At 42.4% G+C, this 21,275-nt stretch overlaps 1 protein-coding gene and 1 non-coding gene across 4 annotated transcripts in view; both read left to right on the forward strand.

The window, feature by feature from the left end:
• The window catches only part of TEX14 (testis expressed 14, intercellular bridge forming factor), a 199,887-nt gene that overhangs the window by 123,312 nt on the left and 55,300 nt on the right, over nucleotides 1-21,275 (forward strand). For all 3 annotated transcript variants that reach the window (XM_058283898.2, XM_058283897.2, XM_058283899.2), the window contains 2 exons: nucleotides 17,568-17,682; nucleotides 20,942-21,107. In XM_058283898.2, the coding sequence (XP_058139881.1) occupies nucleotides 17,568-17,682; nucleotides 20,942-21,107 (281 nt within the window). The remainder of the gene's footprint in view (nucleotides 1-17,567; nucleotides 17,683-20,941; nucleotides 21,108-21,275) is intronic.
• Nucleotides 2,542-2,750, forward strand: LOC111766492 (small nucleolar RNA U3). Its single transcript, XR_002798527.1, has one exon. It is a non-coding gene; the product is annotated as a small nucleolar RNA U3 (small nucleolar RNA).

Consider the following 21,275-nt stretch of genomic DNA (forward strand, 5'->3'; position numbering starts at 1 on the left):
TGGCACTGAGCCCGCCCAGCCCGGAGGTGTGGAGAGGCAGTAGGGACGGAGAGCGGAACTCAGAGCTTAGTTAGACGATGCGGAGAGGCTGGAACCCCTGAAGTGTCCAATCAATGGGGAACAGGGAGGGACCTGCGTGTTATGTTGAGAGTATAAATGGCAGCATGTCTTGCTGTTTGGCGCGCCGGCCATTTTATCCAGGTCGTGCGCCCCATCTTGCAAGATCGTTAATAAAGTTCTTTTCCCCTCCACAAAAAAAAACCCAAAACTTTGTACCCATTAAGTAACATCTCCACTCTCTCCTCCCCACTCCCAGCCCTGGTAACCTCTAATGATCTTTCTGTCTGTGAATTAGCTTATTCTAGACATTTCATATAAATGGAGTCAAACAATGTGTGTTCTTTTGTGCCTGGCTTATTTCACTCAGCATGTTTTCCAGGGTCATCCATGTTGTTAGATGTGTCTGAACTTCATTCCTTTTTATGGTTGAATAAAATTCCATTGTATGGTTATATCACATTTTGTTTATCTGTTGATGAACACTTGGATTGTTTCCACCTTTTGGCTCTTGTTACTAATGCTGCTATGAACATTCATGTACAAGTATCTGTTCAAGTCCCTCTTTTCAGTTATTTTGGGTATATATCCAGGAATGGACTTGCTGGATTTTAGGGTATTTTTTCAACCTTTTACTAAATTACATACAGTAATTTAACATAATCATTATATTTAACTTTTTTTTTTAAGATTTATTTTATTTATTTCTGCTCTTCCAGCCCTATTCCCCCCATTGTCTGCGCTCTGTGTCCATTTGCTGTGTGTGCTTCTGTGTCTGCTTGTATTCTCATTAAGTGGCTCTGGGAACCGCTCCTGGGGCCTTCCAGAGTGGGAGAGAGGCGATTACTCTCTTGTGCCACCTAAGCTCCCTGTTCTGCTACATCTTCTTATTTTCTCTCCTGTGTGTCTCTTGTTGCATTACCTTGCTGCAACAGCTCTCCATATCGGCCAGCACTCCTGCATGGGCAGCTTTCCCATGCTGGGCAGCATTCCCACGCAGGGCAGTGCTCCTGTGCGGGACGACATTCCTGTGTGGGCCAGCACCCCACGTCGGCCAGCCTGCCCTCACCAGGAGGCCCTGGGCATCGAACCTTGGACTTCCTATATGGTAGACAGGAGCCCAATTGGTTGAGCCACATCCGTTTCACATTCGTTTCCCATGTTTAACTTTTTGAGATACTGCCAAACCTTTTTCTGCAGCTGCTGCACCATTTTATATTCCTACTAGCAATCAGCAAGGGTTTTAATCTCTCCATATCCTCACCCACACTTTTTTTTTTTTTTTAGGAGATACCAAGGAATGAACCCAGGATCTCATACATGGGAGGCAGGCTCTCAACCATCAAGCTCACCTCCCCCTTTTTAAAATATTTGATTTAGTTTAATTTTTTAAAATTTTTCCTTATTTCTCTCCCCTCCCCCCTCCATGGTCTGCTCTCTGTGTCTGTTTGCTGTGTGTTCTTCTGTGTCTGTTGTATTCTCATTAGGTGGCTCTGGGAACCCATCCTGGGACCTTCTAGAGTGGGAGAGAGGTGATCGTTCTCTTGCTCCCTAGTTTGCTGCATTTTATATTGTCTGTTCTCTGTGTCTCTTTTTTTTTGTTGGTTGTCTTGCTGCGTCAGCTGTCTGTGTGGGCGGGTCCACTCCTGGGTGGTCTGCCCTCCTGTGCAGGGCTGCACTCCTTGCTCTGGGGTCACCCCTGTGCAGGGCAACACTCCTTGCTCACGGCAGCACTCCACGTGGGCCAGCTCACCACACAGGCTGGGAGGCTCTGGGTATTAAACCCTGGACCTCCTGTATGGTAGGCGGAAGCTCTATCCATTCAGCCATATCCCTTCCCCCCCCCCCCCTTTTAAATAATAGTTATTCTAGTGCATGTGAAGGCAGAGAATTTTTACAGCAGGGAGTTAAGTGACTCAAATATTTACACACCATCATATAGGAGATGTATTTATTAAGGAGAAACTAAGAATAAGTTTTGCCACAGGAAAATGAATAGATTTCCTCTGGGATTTGTAAAATGGGAAGAAACTCATTCAGATTTCACTTAGAGGGATGATATATTCAGTGCTTTCTTGGAGAATTGGGTTTGAATGGAGACTAGACCTCCAGAGGAAGACTACTTTGGCATACCAGAAATTATAAGCACTTGATTTAGTGCCAGACAAACCTATGTTCCAGTTGTGGCTGTGCTCAGCAGAGAGCAGGCGGTGCCACCAACTTGGACCAGCCCGAGTCCTGGCTGGCTCATTGTTGGGGGAGTCTGGACACACAGTGTGACTGGCTCTTGGGAAGCCATGTGCTTGTGAGGCCTAGCGCTGTTTGGAGGAGTTTCTGGAAAGTGGGGTTTTGAACTTTGCCTTTTGACGAGTCATTAAGATACAGAAAACCTATCTGAAAAAAAGCATATGTCTTGAGAAAAATTTAGCCATCAGTTTAATGTGTGCGGTTGTCGTCGACCAAGCAGAGACTGCTGAACAAAGACTAAGACTACTTACAAGGATCATTTCCACAGTTCATTAACAGAGAAGGTTCTCTGAATGTGTAGCACACTGGAAGCCACAAGCAGGAGGGACAGTCCTGAATGTGACGCTGGCTCTTGGAGTTGCTTTGCTGCAACTGCCACTTGCATTGTTGATCATTCTTCTTTTCCTTTTGGGAGAGCAAGAGGGAGACGGCACAGTCTGCATGGTCTCCATTGACTACTGTTAACGAAAGCCACCACCTTTAGCTGTAGGTGGCCTATGAATTGAATATTCTACTAGGCTTTACTAAGTTAGATACTTTTTTACTTGCCTCATGTAATTTCTATTAGTAGTAGCTACACTGTGTCATAGTTTGGGTAAATATTAACTTCTCTGCCTGCTGCTCCTTTTTTACCACAGGTAAGAGAGAGTGAACCATATTTTTATCAGTTTCAGCTTGGGTTCATGACCATGGTTTATAATCGGTTTCCTTCAGTGTAGTAAAGTAACATCCCTTGAATTTTTCCTATGAAAGTTCCTGTGAAAGTTTCGCAAGAGAGCTCATGGTAACCCAGAGGTTGCTTTCTTACTTTTCCTTCTTTAGTTCCTGCTAGGTCACTTTCTTCTAAACACATGTAGCCCTAAGTCTTATAAATCAGAAGAGGAATTCCACAGTTGGAGCGAGCCAGAGATAGTCAAGCTTAGACCCATAATTCTGAAGGTGTAGTAGGCAGCTGTTGAAGGGGAGTGACATGATCAGCTGTGCAGTTTAAGGCCACTAACTGCTATGTGGAGATTAGATTTTGGGGGGTGGAGTAAGGACCAACCAGCTAGGTACCTACTACATTTATACACATAGGAGATAATGGTTGTGGTGATGACGAAAGAGAAAAATTGACCTGACTTGAAAGGTGCTTAAGTGGTAAAAATTCACAGGATTTTGGCATAGAGAGATTGAGAGGTGATGAGTTTGTTTGTTGTTTATTATTATTATTATTATTATTGGAATAATGAAAGTGCTCTAAAAATGATAGAAGTGATGAATGCACAACTATGTGATTACACCAAATACCATCATCGATTGTCCACTTTGGATGGATTTATGCTTTATTAAAATATCAATAAAATTTGATTTGTTTTTTAAAAATTGGCAGTATTTTGGGATTGATTATCTTGGGCTGCCAAGGATAAGAAATTGTCAGGTTTTATGGACTGAACAAATGAGTAGACAGTGGTTCCATATGTTGAGATGGGGAAATAAAGGAGGAACTAAATTAGGTAGAGATGGAAAGAGAAGGTAGAATTCAGTTCAGGGCATATTTTAGGAGTGATTTCTGAACTCTAATAGATGGATTTTGGAAAAGGAGGAGATGGAACTCCCAAAGTAGCAGAGGAAAACCAGATGAGTAGGCATCATGATGGAAGCCCAGGAAGAGTTGTGGGACAGTCAAGAATGTAGAAAGTAATTGAGAGACTTAAGATGCAGATAGAAATGTACCTATGAGGGTACATTTTTTTTTCTTGTGGTGGGGACAGAAATTGATTTGGAGTGGAATGATCAGTGAAGGGATGTGAGGTTTTGGATACTGGGTAGAAAGAACTCCCTGAGAGTAGACTGTGAAGGAGGGTTTAGAAGTGGTGTACATAGAGCTGGGGAGAGGGAGAGTAAGATGGAGTTCAAATAGGATTTAAGTAGATGGGAAGGTAAGCCTGAATGCAGATGGAAAAGTTGAGATATGGGAGAGAGCAGTTTACAGCAGACAGCAGGCCTCTGAGTAGGCCAGAGATGATGGGGAGTGAAGGTGCCAGTGGATGTGCCCATGTAGTGACACCACATTGAGTGTTTTTTCAACTGATGGTTTCTAGTTCTCTGCCATGTACTGGGCAGAATCACTGCTGAGTGAGATTGGTGAGAAGGGGTAGGGGGGTTCAGGAGAGTAAATAAGGAATGAATAATCATCATAGCAGTTTCAGAAAGCGACCTCCTGAGAGTGGGCCTATGTTCATTTCCTATGCTGCTATAACAAATTACCACAAAGTGGGTGGCTTAAGACAACAGAAATCTATTCTATCATAGTTCTGGAAGGTGTAGTTCCAAAATCAAGTTGTTAGTAGGGTTGGCTCCTTCTTGGGACTTTGAGGGAGATACTATACCATGCCTCTCTCGGGGCTTCTATTGGTTGCCTGCAATCTTTGGCAATCCTTGGTTTGTAGACACATCATTCCAATCTGTCTTCATCTTTACATGGCATTCTCCCCGTATATCTTTGTCTCTATGTATGTCCAAATTTCCCTCTTATGGGGAAACTAGTTGTATTGGATTTAGGGCCCATGCTAGTCTAGTAAGACCTCCTGTTAACTTGATTTTATCTGCGAACACCCTCCTTCCAAGTAAGTTCACATTCACAGGTTCTGGGTGAACATGAATCTTGGGGGGACACTATTCAACACAGGACAATGTTCCTCTTCCCCTTTGGGATTGTTTCCTTGTCTTGGTAGCACCTTCCCAGATTACAGCTATTTGCTCTTTCTTCTTCTCTGGAAATGAACTGCAGAGTTCCTCTGTGATTTTATCCTTCTCTTTCCAGTGGCAAAGCTTTCATTGTGAACCATAAATTAGCTCTCAGTCCTCTTCAAAGATCAGGGACTGTGATATGCTTCTAAGTGGATTCCCTGGTTTATTATTTTCTAGCTGTGGGTTCTTGCATAGTTCCTTAACCTTTGTGTATTCGTCTGTAAAATAAGAACATGTAGTAATAATAGCATTGACATATGGGGTGTTGTAAGAGTAAAATTAGATAAAGCAAGGGTAGTAGTTGAAAACCCTCTCCAGTCTTCTGTATATCAGTACCATCCATACAGTTGTTCCTAGAATAAACCAATGTGTCATCTTCAAAACCTCTCTTTCCACCCCTCTCCCCTTGGCAGATCCATCAGTGAAGCCTAGCAATTTGACTTACAGAACATTCTGTGTGTGTTTCTCCATCTTCCTTGCAGTAGCCTCCGAATACTCACCTCAGCTACAAATCTCTCAGTGGCTTCCTTTCACACTTAAAGTAAGATCCAGACTCCTTGCCCTGGCCTAGAAAACCCTTGGGGATCTGGCCCCTGCTTGCTCTTCCCTTCTCCCTTCATACCCTATGCTCCTTTTTTTTTTTTTAACAAATCAATTTTATTGATATGTATTAATAAAGAGCTGAAGAATTTTCTTGTCTGTTTTTTTTTATTATTATTATTGAAATAATGAAAATGTTCCAATAATGATTGAAGTGATGAATACACAACTATGTGATTTTACCAAATACCGTTGATTGTACACTTTGGATGAATTGTATGCCCTAAGCTCTTTAGCTGTTTCTATGTTCCTGACACACTATCTCGTTCCCTTGTTTGGGCCTTTACACCAGTTTTCTCTGATTACAATGCACTTATCACTGGTCATCACATGGTTGGCTACTTTTTAAGCATTCAAGTCTCAGCCTAAATATCATCTCCAAAGAGAGACCTGCTGTGTCCACCCAAATCTAAAGTAGCCACTAAATCCCTCTCTATTTCAACTCTGCATGTCTCTGACATGCTCTTGCCTTCTTACCTGATATCCTCTTGTGTTCGTTCTTGTCTCTCTACCTTATAAGTTCTATGTAAGAGTAGGGACCTTTTCTCTCCTCTTCACCTCTGAAGGCCCAGTACTTAGAACAGTGTTTATCAGATTAGAAAGTAGGATAATGGTTAAGGTACTTAGCTCTGGCATCTCACCTACCACTGTATAATAGCTGTGTGACCTTAGGCAAATTACCTATTCTTTCCATGCCTCTGTTTCTTCATCTGTAAAACTAGGAAGATAATTGCATTTGCCTCACCAGACTGCCCACAGGATTGAGACAAGATACGTAAAGCATTTAGAACAGTGCCAGGCACATGGTAGACCTTCAGTAAATAATGGCTGATTGTTCCAACCTAACACCAGAGGGGCATGGGTTGGGGCCTACGCAAGACCAAAGAACGCACTTGGTACAGAGTCAGACATGAGCTTTATTGGGACTTATAGACAGAAGAGGATCTCTGAAGGCACTGGTTCAGAGAATGAAAAGAATGCTCTGCAGAGGCGAGAAAAGGTGGGGCAATATAAGAGGTCGCAGAACAAAGGCATTCTGTAGAGTAAGAGAACAGAGTTTCTGCAAGGGTTACATGAAGCGCACAAAGAGTATCTGGTGATATTATTCCAGGAAGGAAGTATACAGCCTTGAGAAGATTAGAGTTTAAGGTACCATTTGCACATTTCTTTTCCCCTGAAGAGGATTGTTACTTTTGTAACTAGTGAATGTCCAGGTCATGCAGGCAGCTAGTGCTTTGGGCTGTGTTTCATTTAAGGAGGGGAAGTCCGGGCCCTGGGCTCCCACAGTCCACCCCCACACAGCGGCCGGTGTTGACCAGAGGACACACATTGCTTCTATATTTTACAGCAACAGTATAACAAACAATAGAATAATAAGAGTCCTCCACCAAAAGCTAATAGGCCTATGAAGACATCACCAGGGCCAGGAAAGGGAATTAAACCAGTCAGATAGGGAGTCAGTAGCTAATTTATTAATATGCTGTATGTGCTCTTATATATGATTTAGAGCTTATGAAATATGGGAGTGATCAGGAATATATGCACAGCATTGGACATTAATGAGGGCACAGGTCCCACCTTGTGCCACAGTAAGAATATCTAAAGCCATTTTAAGCCATTATATACAGTATATTTTAATAAAGATTTAGACTTATTTACTTGCCCTTTTACAAGGGAAGAAATATATTTATAAATCTTATGGTAAGGCGGTAGCTGAATTTCAGTCCTAGGGTCTTATTTCATATTTGGTAATGGGTTGTATTATACCATGCCAGCAAGATGTTCCACGCCATGTGGTTTTCAGGAGTGACAGTCCAAGGAAGGCCAGTAGCACCCGAGGTTGGCAGGTCGGTGCAAACCCAACATTGAGTCTGATTGTGAGCATGAGTTACTGCTGAAACCCACTGCAGGAAGGTATTGGCTAAGGTACTGTGGGCAAAAAGAAAGATGTTTATGGGGAACAATAAGGGACAGATCATGTTGGTCTAATAGTATACAAACAACCTTTCATTAGTAGATAACCAAGTACCAGGTAGGGGGGTTTTATGAGAGGGTTTCCCATACTGTATATTTTCCCCAGTTTGTATAGTTTGAGGCATAGGCAACAATAGATTATTATTACTTCCCCTTTTGGGTAGTAGAGTGGCTGGCCATTTAACTTGTATTCTCAATGCCTGCATCTGTCCTGCTGTTAGCATTTTGATTGGAGCAAGGGCCGGAGCCCTTGGTGCTGAATTTAAATGGGTCAAGGCTGGATACAGCCTCTTGCTCCATTGTTGTAAAGATCCATTGTTGCCTTTTATTTGTTCCTTTAAGGCTATTCATTCTTTTTTTTTTTTTTAAAAGATTTATTTATTTATTTAGTTTCCCCCCCTCCCGTGGTTGTCTGTTCTTGGTGTCTATTTGCTGCGTCTTGTTTCTTTGCTTTTTTTGTTTCTTTGTCCGCTTCTGTTGTCATCAGTGGCACAGGAAGTGTGGGCGGCGCCATTCCTGGGCAGGCTGCTCTTTCTTTTTCACGCTGGGTGGCTCTCCTCACGGGCGCACTCCTTGCGCGTGGGGGCTCCCCCACGCGGGGGACACCCCTGCGTGGCACGGCACTCCTTGCGCGCATCAGCACTGCGCATGGCCAGCTCCACATGGGTCAAGGAGGCCCGGGGTTTGAACCGCGGACCTCCCATATGGTAGACGGACGCCCTAACCACTGGGCCAAAGTCCGTTTCCCAAGGCTATTCATTCTTTATATAAGACCTGCACCAGTGGGATTTTAAGGTAGATGGGAAGTCCAAACAGTATCCTGGTTTTTAGCCCAAGACTGTGTGAGATAACTGGTAAATGGAGTTCCTCAATCCCTGTCAGCTTGGGCTGGCACCCCTTCTAGTGCATTTACTTTTTCTAGGCAGTGAATAGTAGCCCACAAGTTAGCCTTTGATACTGGGAAGGCCAATAAGAGTCCATGGCAGTGTCTGCAGCAGTGAAGGCATACTTAGTCCCTTCTGGAAGTGGGAGGGGACTGATGTAATCCATTTGCCATTATGCTACTGGAGTCTGCACTCAGCCAATATGTCCGATCTGGTGAGGTAATTGCCACAGTCATCGGAGGGAGCAAGATGGACACTTACGGGTGATGTTCATGAGCTGTTGGCAAGTGACAGGCAGCTGGAACTGCTAGGCTAAGCACCACAAGGTCTGGTTGCCACGATGTTCACTTTTCTTGTGGACCCACTTCTGCTTCTCGGGTCTCAGTGGTGTGACCCCAGACCTTCCTGAGGGCATCTGCCTCAGCATTCCTAGGAGGGGTGTTAGATGAGTAGGTAGGAACATGATAGCTAGTTACCTGTTGCTCTTGGCAGGCATTCCAGATATCCTTCCATAGATCTTTTCCCCACAGCGGGCAGCCCACAACAGTCCATTGTTCTTGTTTCCAAGTTGCTATCCAGGTAGTACACTGGGCAGGTACACTGCCCAGCTATCAGTACAGATTGTTAATGCATCTCCAGGCTCCTATATTATAACCATCCACACAGCTCTTAACTCACCCCACTGACTGCTTTGCATGGTGCCTGTTTCTCACAAATAGTGCCAGTGCTGGGCTGCACAGCTACAGCTGTCTACACAGGAGGCTGTCCATTAGCTGAACCATCCATGTATCATGCCTTTTTTAGTGGGCACTTTATCAACCACTTTGGGCATTGTAACTTGGGCCAAAGAATTTTCCACATAAGACACTGGGCTTAGGGTTTCATGCATCTTAGTACTTAAAGGGCTAGAACTGAAGACACTGTGCCATAATAGGTAGGCTTTCCACTTTGTTAAAGTACTTAAATGCTCACTATCAAAGCCAGGCTTATTCTCTGTTTCCACAGTCCACCCCTGGATAGGGATGGCAGTCCACAGAGTGACCGGACACTTTTGGGTTAAGCTCTTCACTTGTAACAAGTTGTGGTATGCTGCACATAGTTGCTTTTATAAGGGGCTGTATCATAATTCATCCTATTTCCACAATTGTGACCAAAACCCAAGGGGTACTTGCTTAGAATGTTGCCTTTGCTATAAACCCCACCCAAAGCCAATATCAGTGCTGGCCACATCCAATTCACAGAGTAAGTCAGGGTCCACCCCCCTTAGGGCGTGAGCCTGTGCTTATTGCCCTTTTTCCTTTTTTAAAAGCAGACTCCTGGGGGTCCTCCCATTCCTATGTATGACCTTTTCTAATTAGCATATACAATGGTTTTAACATTAGGCTAAGTGAGGGATGGATGGTCTCCAGTACCCCAACAACCCCAGAAAAACCATTAGCTGTTTTTGAGTTTGGTGCATGGGAAAACATCATACTTTGTCGATTACAGCAGAGGGTATAGTTTTTGTCTTACTTGACCAAACTACACCCAAGAATTTGATAGAGCAGCCAGTGCCTTCCTTGTCCAGATTGATTGCCCATCCCCAGCTTTCAAGATGAGATACTGTTGTTTGTGGTGGTGCTTTTCATTCTGAATGAAAATTACTGGTTAACAAAATATCATCAATATAATGAAATAGGGTTATAGCCACAGGTTTCTTCCACTTGGCCAGATATTTTGCCAGGAGGCTGTGACAGATGGTTGGGTTATGCATACACCTTGGAGAAGCTTTGTAGAAGTCCATTTTAGGCCTTCCCATGTGATAGCAGTTGCAGGCTGGCTTGACTTGTCTAAGGAGATACAAAAGAAAGCATTACAAAGTGATAGTGGCACAACTGGATACTAATTTCTTACAGTAAACCAGCAATGTTTGGGACTGCTGCATACAGCGGTGGTGTTACTTTATTTAATTCTTGGTAATTTACAGTCATGCACCATCCCATAGCAGCCCAGGCCCCATGGCCTTTCTTTTTATGTAGCCATAGACTTCTTCTTCTGCAGAGGTGGGGAAATCAGATGAATACGATTCAAAGCATCCACCTCTTGATTCCCAGGTGGAGAGGTTGTTTCGGTGACATATAACATCTTTAAATAATTAAAACCAAGATTAACAACATTATGCTGTTATCTAATATTATGCAGAAAACATTATTAAATCTCTAGGAATTTTATGCAATATTTATATGAACATTTTACTCATACAGCTTTTTTTTTTTAACAGGTTATAAATAGAAGGTTATAAAATCTAAACACTTTCCATTTAAGTTATAACATATTAAATGAACTATTTTTATTACTTTACTTTTTTCAAGGTGAAAGAACAAATCTTTTCCAATAGTTTGAAATTTAAAAAAAGATACTTTCTAGTGTTTGCACTTTGAGAAAGCAGTGTTAAAAGTTGTTAGATTTAAAAATTATGTTCTTTTAAAAGTGATGACTTGCTCTTTTTTTTTTATTCCTGCCTCCCCCCCCTTTGCAGCTTGCTTGCTGTCTGCTCTCTGTGTCCATTTGCTGTGCATTCTTCTGTGTTTCTGTATTTTTTATTTTTTCCGCCCCCACCCCCTTGCGGCTCGCTTGTTGTTTTGCTCTCTGTGTCCATTTGCTGTGTGCTCTTCTGTGTTTTTATTTGTCTCCCTTTATGTTGCATCACCTTGCTGAGTCAGCTCTCCATGGCACTTGTGGGCTGGCAGCTCTCTGCAGGATGTGGGTGAGCCTGCCTTCACAAGAAGGCCCCGGGATGCGAACCCAGGGCCTCCCATATGGTAGATGGGAGCCCAACTGATTGAGCCACAGTCGCTTCCCAAGAATTGTTCTTTTACACAACTGAGGCCACAATAAGGTTAAAATACAAGAAGCTATTTTGATAAAACAGATTTTCTGCTTTGTATACTGATTATTCAGGAGAAATTCTTTGTAACCTTCTACCAAAACAAACTCATGATTTAATAAACTTTGTGACTTTAACAGATAAAGAACCAAATTTAGTTTTGTATCAGTATACTCCACTCTACTACTAAGGTTTTAAAACTTTATAGGGGACAGCAGATACAGCTCAAGTGATTGGGGACCTGCTTCCCATGTATGAAGTCCCAGGTTCAATCCCTGGTATCTCCTAATAACAAAAACAAACAAAAACCAACTCTCACTGGGGAGCAGATGTAGCTCAGTAGTTGAGCTCCTGCTTCACATGTAGGAGGTCCTGGATTCAATCCCTGGTACCTCCTAAAACAAACAAACAAACAAAACTATTAAAACTTTATAAGGGAGTGGATGTAGCTCGAGTGATTTGATCCCTGGTACCTCCTTAAGCAAAAAACTTTATAGATAGACCCATCAAATCTTATCCAACTTTGATCACAAAAATTTCCTTTACATGCACCTTCTGCACTTCCTGTATCCATTCAGTTTTTGTCCCACATTTTCCTTTTAATGACAAGTCATTTTATCTTGGGACAAAAAAAAATTACTTTCTTTTCCTTATTAATAAAAATCACATTCTGTATACCTTATATACTTAAGTTACCAAAATGGTTTTGGAAACTGTCTCTGAGCAAACTTTACAACATACAATTACTGTAAACACTAAATAAGCTTGTAAGAATAATGACAATTTGGTATATACAAGCATAAATTTTCTTCATTTTAAATACCTAGTAACATGCAATACTAGAGCACTGATAGTTTATAGGGATCTTTAGTTTACTATTTATCAGTTTTCCAATGAGATATAATATGAAATATTTACCAGGACACATTTCCTAAACAGTTTTCTAAAGGCAAGTTGGCAGGGGAGGCTAACTGCTGTCAGGGCTATGTTATAACTGAATTGCAAGCTTACAAAGCAGCCAGCATTTTTCTATTTTTCCCCCCTCTTTTACTTTCATAGAGTTGTCTAACTCACAAGTTAGTTAACTTTAACAGCACTAATTTTATCAATGTGGTTATCCAGGCCCAATTAGAATTAACACAGAAACAGAGCAGAAAACATTCATGTTGCTAAGTTTTCCTGCTTTTCCAGCAGTTAAAATAATTCCATCAGCCCCCATTAGCCTGCAGTCACACCATCTAGGTGGCAAGGGGTTCGCAGAGTTGCTGCTAGAATGTTTTCCCTATCTCAGTTAACTCTCCAGTGGAATATTTTCTTACAGGCATGATTTCACTGACAGTTACCCTGTTTAGCACTCCTGCTTGTGTGGGATATCTGTGATTTAGCCTCCTCTGCACAAGCATTCTTAAGATTTTAACGTTAAGATTTTTTAAGATTTATTTTTTATTTATTTCTCTCCCCTTTCCCCTACCCCCCCTGCCATTGTCTGCTCTCTGTGTCCATTCGCTGTGTGTTCTTCTGTGACCACTTCTATCCTTATCAGTGGCACCAGGAATCTGTGTTTCTTTTTGTTGTTGTTGCGTCATCTTGTGTCAACTCTCCTTGTGTGCGGCGCCATTCTTGGGCAGGCTGCACTTTCTTTTGCGCTGGGCGGCTCTCCTTACGGGGTGCACTCCTTGCACGTGGGGCTCCCCTGTGCGAGGGACACCCCCGTGAGGCACGGCACTCCTTGGGCGCATCAGCACTGCGCATGGGCCAGCTCCACACGGGTCAAGGAGGCCTGGGGTTTGAACCACAGACCTCCCATATGGTAGACGGACGCCCTAACCACTGGGCCAAGTCTGGATCCCCATTGCTCCAGACTTAATCAGGTATGTTTTTTATGACATCTGCTGCTCTATACTCTAGTTTTAACCTAGGGCTTAATGTGTCACATCTTTTAATCTTACACTGTGCTAGAACAATCTATAAAATACATGTAGTTCTGTGAACCATTAAGTGATACAGTTCACTTAAGGTACAAGTGGACTTCACTTCCCAAATTGGAGAGGACAATGCCTTTGAAAACTGCCTTTATTAAGCTGAGAGAAAGTAGCATATTTTCAGTTTACTTACTCTCATGCCAGCAAGGAAAGCCACCATTTTCTCTTTATAGTTTTCAGTTGTCTGTCTTCTCCCTCCATCCAGCAACCAGACTGATGAATTAGGATGGGTGGGAGACAGTGGTGTAGTGCGATCACCAGGAGCATGGACTTTGGAGCCAGACTGCTTGCAACCTCTGGCAAATTGGTTAACTCTCTATACCTCGGTTTCTCTACCCATAAGAGAGATAACAAAAATACCTTCATAAAGTTGTTGTAAGGATTAAGTGAGTCGATAGTACAATACCTGACAGACATCATTATTAATATGAGGTCTCAGCTTCCAGGAGGCCCAGTTGTTAGGTAACCTACTCATCTGGAGGCCGCAAGCTAACAAGGGTGATCGTAGTACTTGATTGCTTGAACCCAGATCTTTGGACTGAGTTCTGGTCAGTCTTTTGTTGTACCAAGTCACAACTGCCTCTGGTCATTTCTTGGGGGATTGTTTCTAGTTACCTTTGTATTAGCCACAAGATGGGTAAAATGCTGGCCTGAAATATAAATATTTGCCAAATGAATGAATGTTGTTTTGTACTAGTAAATCACCAAAGGGCTTGTTTGTGTAAGTTGCAGGGACAATGGTCTTCAGCCTGTTTTTTCTTTCCAGTCACCTGAAGGTGAAGACACCCCCGTCAGTATCAATAACTCATTCCCCTCCCTGTCATTGAGAACTGTTGCTCAGTGCCTTCCTAAGTGTTTTCTTGTCCATAGAGAAGCCCTTGGAGGCCCTAGTTGTTTTTATTTTTAGCTTCATGAGCTCCAGGGATTAAGCAGCCTGTGTCCTTTGATGGTAGTCTCTTCCTGTCAAGAACTGTGAAGGGTCTGAGATTTTACAAGTTAGCCTGACACAATTTCATGGATGCTGGTAGAAGACATGAGATTCTTGTGTAAAAAATAAAAGATAGTTGTAGCATCAGCAGTAGTCAGAATATTAGCATTTTTGTTGCAGGTTCCTAAGTCCCAGTACCCACAGAGCAGTCAGCACAAAGAGAGCAAGATAATGCCTGCATTTGCAGTGGGTTGCTTCATAGTAGAGGAACCCTGAGCTTTGGCAACATGAATCTTTCATAATGGGCAGTTAACATACCTGACTTTTGCTCCAGAGGGAGACATTATCTTATACTGGGCAGGAGGTTGCTGGCACTTTGCTGTCTATCTTCCAAAATTGTTCATTATACAAACATCCTTGAAAAGATAGTCTACACATGCCTCACTCCCATGATAGTCAGAAGCAGATCTCCATGGAGATTTGTCTTCCCATACTGTTCTTTGCTGCTCTTTCTTTTACACTTGCTTCTATTGGATAGGTCTCAGCCTGCAGATCTTTGACCTCTGACCTTCTAACCTTCAAGGTGTGTTTTAAAGATTTTCATTTCATGTTCTTACAGGGAAACCTGTGAGGCAATTTTTATCAAACTTTGATGCATATTAGAAGCACCTGGGGGGAAGCAGATGTGGCTCAAGCTATTGAGCTCCCACCTACCACATGGGAGGTCCCTGATTCGGTTTCCAGTGCTCTCTAGAGAAGATGAGCAAGACAGCAAGCTAGTACAATGGGCTGGCATGGTGAGCTGATGGAACAAGATGATGCAACAAGGAGACACAAAGAGGAAACACAATGAGAGATGCAATAAAGCAGGAAGCAGAGATGACTCAAACGATTAAGTACCACTATTTCACATGGCAGGTCCCAGGTTCAGTTCCTGGTATCTCCTAAAGAGAAGACAAGCAGACACAGAGAGCACATAGCAAATGGATGCAGAGAGCAGACAGCCCAAATCAAGGTGGGGGGGCGGAGATAATTTAAAAAAAACAACACCTGGGACGCTTAAAAAACAAACAAAAGAATCCTAAGCCCAAACCTTCATTACCCCAGAATTAGAATCCCTACAAGTGGACCTAGGATTTTTTTTTGATCTACCCCTTACGGCTTGTGTGCTGTCTGCTCTCTTGTCCATTCGTTGTGTGTTCTTCTGTGTGTCTCTATATTTTTTTTATTCCCCCCGCCCTTGTAGCTTTCTTGTTGTCTGCTCTCTGTGTCCATTCTTCTTCTGCATACTTTTCTGTGTTTTTTACTGGTCTTCCTGTTTTTTTGTTGTGTCACCTTGCTGAGTTGGCTCTCCATGGCACTTGCAGGCCAGGTGGCACTCTGCAGTGTGTGGGCGAGCCTACCTTTACAAGGAGGTTCCAGGACATGAACCCAGGGCTTCTCATATGATAGACAGGAGCCCAACTGATTGAGCCATAGCCGCTTTCCTGGACCTAGGAATTTTGTGGGGTTTTTTTTGAACTCTCCATATGATTCCAATGTGTAGCCATTTTTGAGAACCAGTGTTTGAGAACTTGCTATCTTTAGAAATATGAGATTCTCAGGGAAATAGTTTGAGAATAATCAAGAACAAACACTGCATGCCATTTCACAGGGTGATAATTTGTGTTTTCCTGGGGACAAACCCAGGTATATCCTGTCTAATTGCAGTGGGAGTGATGCTTTGAGGTGTAGGCGCTACTGGAGTTTGCCTCCACGCTGAATATGGCTGCTGGGCCGCCTCCAAGAAGTTACATTTCCAGAGGTTTCTAGGTGACTTCTAAGAAGGTTTGGTGGTTTCTCATTATTATCTAAGCAGGGAGTTGTAAGTTTACAGAACAATCATGCATAAAATACAGGATTCCCATATACCACCCTATTATTAACATCTTGCATTGGTGTGGTACATTTGTTATACTGATAAAAGCACATTTTTATAATTGTACAATTATCTATAGTCCATGGTTTAACTTAGGATTCGCAGTGTTGTGCAGTTCCTTGAGGATATTTTTAAAAACTTTTATTCAGTACCGTATATACAACTTAGCATTTCCCCTTTTAACCACATTCACATATGTTGTTAATTACATCCACAGTGTTGTGCCACCATCACCACCATCCATTACCAAAACATTTCCATTGTGCCAAGTAGACACTCTGTACATTTCATTCCCTATCCCCACCTCTTCCCCTGGTAAACTATATTTTAGATCCTGGCTCTATGTGTTTATTCTAATTATTCCATATCAATGACATCATACAATACCTGTCCTTTTGTGTCTGGCTTATTTCAGTCAACATGATGTCTTCAAGTTTCATCCATGTCATAGCATGTATCAGAATTTCTTTCCTTTCTATGGCTGTGTGTATATACTGCATTTTATCCATTCATCAGTTAATAGACACATGCGTTGCTTCCATCTTTTGGCAGTTGTGAATAATGCTGCTAAGAACATTGGCATGCAAATATCTGTTTGAGTCCTTGCTTTTCAGGGTCATGATGGTAATGCTTCTTTTTTTTTTTTTTCTTCACTATTTATTGAGTTCGTATCATGTGCCAGGAAGCTCCTTTTGTCTTTTATGGTATAAGGTAGGATAAGATATACTGCTGCTGTTACTAATCCTAATAATAATAGGTAAGAATATCAGACACTGTGTTAGATACTGGAAACAGGGAGATAAAGTTGACAGTTCCTACCCTTCAGGATAGAGGAGACAATCTGGCAGGGGAGATTGACTTGCTGCAAGTACTTGTAATATAGCAAGCTTTCAGTGATAAGAAATGTAAACGCCACCAGCCTCCTTCTTGTTAGATCTCTCTGGCTTTGATGCTGTTGACTAATCCTCCTTTTTGAAACTCTTACCTCCCTTCTAGAATTTATAGTCTAATGCAAGGGTCAGATATTAATCAAATAATCGCTCAGAATGGGGAAGGGTTCCCCTGCAAGGAAGCTCCAAGCGCTATACAAATGCCGTAGTGTTTGGCTTTAGGATGTTGCTTTTTCCATCCATTCTCCCGTTTTTGTTTTTCTCAGGAAAGGTTTCATAAACTTTATATCGTAAGATATAGGGGTGCCTTCAAGTTGATCTCTGGCCTTTTGTGTGGGCTCGTGTGTCTAATGAATTTTTTTTTCCTTTTTTAAAAGACAAGTTCTTAGCATCAATGCCATGAAAGTACAGTATGAAGAAATTTAAGGTTATAAATTTCCCTAGTTTCGCCTCAGAAAAATGTGTTGACCCTGGCATTTGCTTTGCAGGAATTTATGTTGATGAAGTTAACTCCCTGGGCCAGACAGCACTTTTCATTGCGGCGTTATTAGGTCTTACGAAATTAGTTGATGTTCTGGTGGATTATGGATCAGACCCAAATCAGTAAGTATAACAGCATCCATATCTAGAAAATGACTGTGCTCTTTAGTTGAGTTGGGGCATTTGGAAATGAATTTGAAAAATATTAAAAGAAAGAGTCTGCTAGTTTATATCAACAAAATGCAGTCTGGATTTTTTAAGTAAAGTATTTATATGGAATGTTAGTCTCTGAAATGTAATTTTTACTGCTAAAAGAAGTTTTCTTAGTAATTTTATTTGAGCCCTAGGAAATGGATTATGTGAGATTAATTAGTTACTAACAATCCTGCCTGCATCTTTCCATCCTTGGTTTATAATTTGCAATATACTTTTACTTTTAAGCAGGTAACATGCCTTACAACCTAATATACTTGGCATCACTTTGTCAGAAAGGAGGATTTTTGCCTGGTTCTCATAGTTGTGGTTTAAAAGAATCTGAGTTTAATAGTTGGTCCAAATTCCAATATTGGACAGCAACACACTATAATAAATCAGCTACCCATGAATATCCCTTCTCTTTATGTAGCACTTTTGCTTTCCATAGGGCCTTCCTAGCTCACTGATCTTTACAACACCTCCTTGACAGGCAGGGGAGGGCTGGTACTTTTATGGTTCCCATTTAACAACCAGAAACTGGGATTTGTGTGTGTGTGTGTGTGTGTGTGTTTCATATTTTTATTGTGTAAGAATTATTTCATATTTGAAAGTTTACCAAATATGTAAATATTTTCTAGATGAGCAATATATAGTGTTATAAAATCTTGCACGGCTGTGAAAATATTCAATGTTTTTAATTCAATGAATTTAAATTTAACATAATATGAAAGTTTTTGCATATTTTCAGATTATAAGCTACAATTATTCTTTGTAAGTAACCACTTGTTGATTTTTTTGTCTTTATTTTTTTAATATTACATTAAAAAAATATGAGGTCCCTATATATTCCCACCCCCCTTACCCCACTCCTCCCCCTATGACAACAATTTCCTCCATCATCATGAGACATTCATTGCATTTGGTGAATACTTCTCTGAGCACCACTGCACCTCATGGTCAATGGTCCACATCATAGCCCACACTCTCCCACGTTCCATCCAGTGGGCCATGGGAGGACATACAATGTCTGGTAACTGTCCCTGCAGCATGACCCAGGACAACTCCAAGTCCCAGAAACACCCCCACATCTCATCTCTTCCTCCCATTCCCTACCCCCAGCAGTCACCATGGCCATTTTCTCCACACCAATGCCACAGAGAAACTGGGATTTTGAGTGCTTACCATGATTCCAGCAGATTTCCACAGGAATGTAAGAATGTGAAAAATCATAGAAGTCGTAAGTAACTTTCTCATCTAACAGAAGGAGGCCCTAAATTTTATTGTGCTTACTTTAAAAAACAAAACAAAACCAAAAAAACACTTCATGTCAGGGTTCTTGTTTTTAATTATAAGTTTGTTTGCTTAGCAGGAGAAAACTTGGAAGCTTGGAAAAGTATAAAGAAAAAACCAATCAGTATGAGAACCCAGAGATAACACAATGAACATTTTTGCTGTGTTTTCTTCCAGATTTTTTTCTAAGCTCACATACACTCTACTGTCCCTACTCTGTTAATGTTTAATTTCAAAGCTCAGAAAGAAAGAACTAGTTCATCTAATGTTAGTAGATGACAGCTTTGTACAGGCCATACATTGGAACTCCCTGCAGTTCTTCAGCAAAAAATGCAACCTTTCCCAGTCACTTGTGTTTGCATCTGTTTTGTTGAAGCTTAGAGCTAGATTCTCTGAAGATCAAGTTATTCAAACCTTGACTTCCCAGATTAAGTAACTGAAGCCCAGAAAGTTCAAGTGACTGGCCCATAGTGGGACGTTGCATTAACAACAGAGCTGAGACCAGGAGTCTGGTTCCCTCTCCTACCCACCCTGCTGCTGGACACCTCAGACACTGAAGAACTCAGGACGTTCTGTTTTAGAACTGGCCCTGACACCAGAGGAAGGAAGGGACAAAATAAAGAGAAGGAAGGCAAACCCCATGGTTTTGCATTTTGTGTTAGGAACATTTGCATATGACTTTAAAACTATATTCTTCTCAAGATGAAGCAAGATTTCTTGGAGGAAGGTGTCAGGGTCGTGGGTATTATATTACCTCCACCACGGCTGCTGCTCTTCTTCCCTTCCTCCTCCATTTCCCCCTTCCTGTTCCTCCCATTAGTGCTTGTCGTTTAGTTTTGAGAGAAAACTCCCCAGGTAATTCTGATTTATGTAACTAGGATTGGAAACCATGGCTATATATCGTTCCGACTGTTTCCTGGACACAAGAAAGCTGCCCCTTCATACTCTTGAGATATTTCAGTGGCTCTGGTTAACATTTCCTGAGTGCTAGATCCTTGACCAGGTCACTGATGCCAAGGGTTTGGGTCCTCTACCACAGATTTGGGAGACAAAGACTTTCTCACATGAGAGAGAATTCCCTGGTTACTCCGTGCTTGAGAAACCTGGCATTGGGACACTGTAGACATGAAGAAATCATTTCATGGACACAACCAATCCAATGTCCACAGAGAAAAGGTGGCATTGGAGTGGGAAAAGTAGACATGGTGGCTAATGGGTATGGGGAATGGCAGGAAGAGACGAGATGTGGAGGCGTCTTTGGGACTTGGAGCTGCCCTGGATGGTGCTTCAGGGGCAATCACCGGACATTGTAAATCCTCACAGGGCCCACTGGATGGAATGGGGGAGAGTATGGGCCATGATGTGGACCATTGACCATGAGGTGCAGAGGTTCCCAGAGATGTACTTACCAAATGCAATGGATGTGTCATGACGATGGGAATGAGTGTTGCTGGGGGGGCAGAGTGATGGGGTAGGGGTGGTGGGGTTGAATGGGTCCTCATATATATTTTTTTAATGTAATATTTTTACAGAATCAATAAAAAAAAAAAGAAAGAAAAATAATTTCAATGCAGCCAAGGTCAGGGGGTGGTGGGAAAAGAGCTCAGTATTTGGAGCTGGACCCATACCTGGATATGAATCTCAGCTTTGCCCTTCTGTTTCCTCACCTGTAACCTGGAAATGCCTACAGAGTTGAGCTAGGGATGGAAAAAGGAGACATGTGTAAAGGTCCATTTGACACAAACCAGGGGCCTCGCATTTGGTACTGTTTCAATCCTTGCCCTAAAAGGTTGCCTTTTGTAAAAAGGGAGCCCTGTGTTAGCGATGTCGAAAGCCCCCTCCTGGGAGGGAGGAGCATTGCTGTGGACATTCAGTGTAACACCCCACTTCCCTCCAGCCGCTGCTTTGATGGGAGCACCCCAGTCCATGCAGCAGCATTCTCAGGCAATCAGTGGATCCTCAGCAAACTACTAGATGCGGGGGGTGACCTGAGACTCCATGATGAGAAGGGTCGAAATCCGCAGACCTGGGCGTTGACAGCAGGGAAGGAGCGCAGCACGGCGGTAAGGCTGGGCAGGCTCTGCAGCCACACCCAATGGAAGAGCACTGGGCTGAAGGGGTGGTCCCATGGAGAGCACAGGGCTGGCAGTGGCCTTGGCTTTGGCGCTGGACACATAGGCTTGGTCTGAAGCCAGTTAACCAGCTGTAAAACCTCAGGCAAATCCAATGAG

Source organism: Dasypus novemcinctus, chromosome 21 (assembly GCF_030445035.2).
Source record: "Dasypus novemcinctus isolate mDasNov1 chromosome 21, mDasNov1.1.hap2, whole genome shotgun sequence".
NCBI classification, from domain to species: Eukaryota; Metazoa; Chordata; class Mammalia; order Cingulata; family Dasypodidae; genus Dasypus; species Dasypus novemcinctus.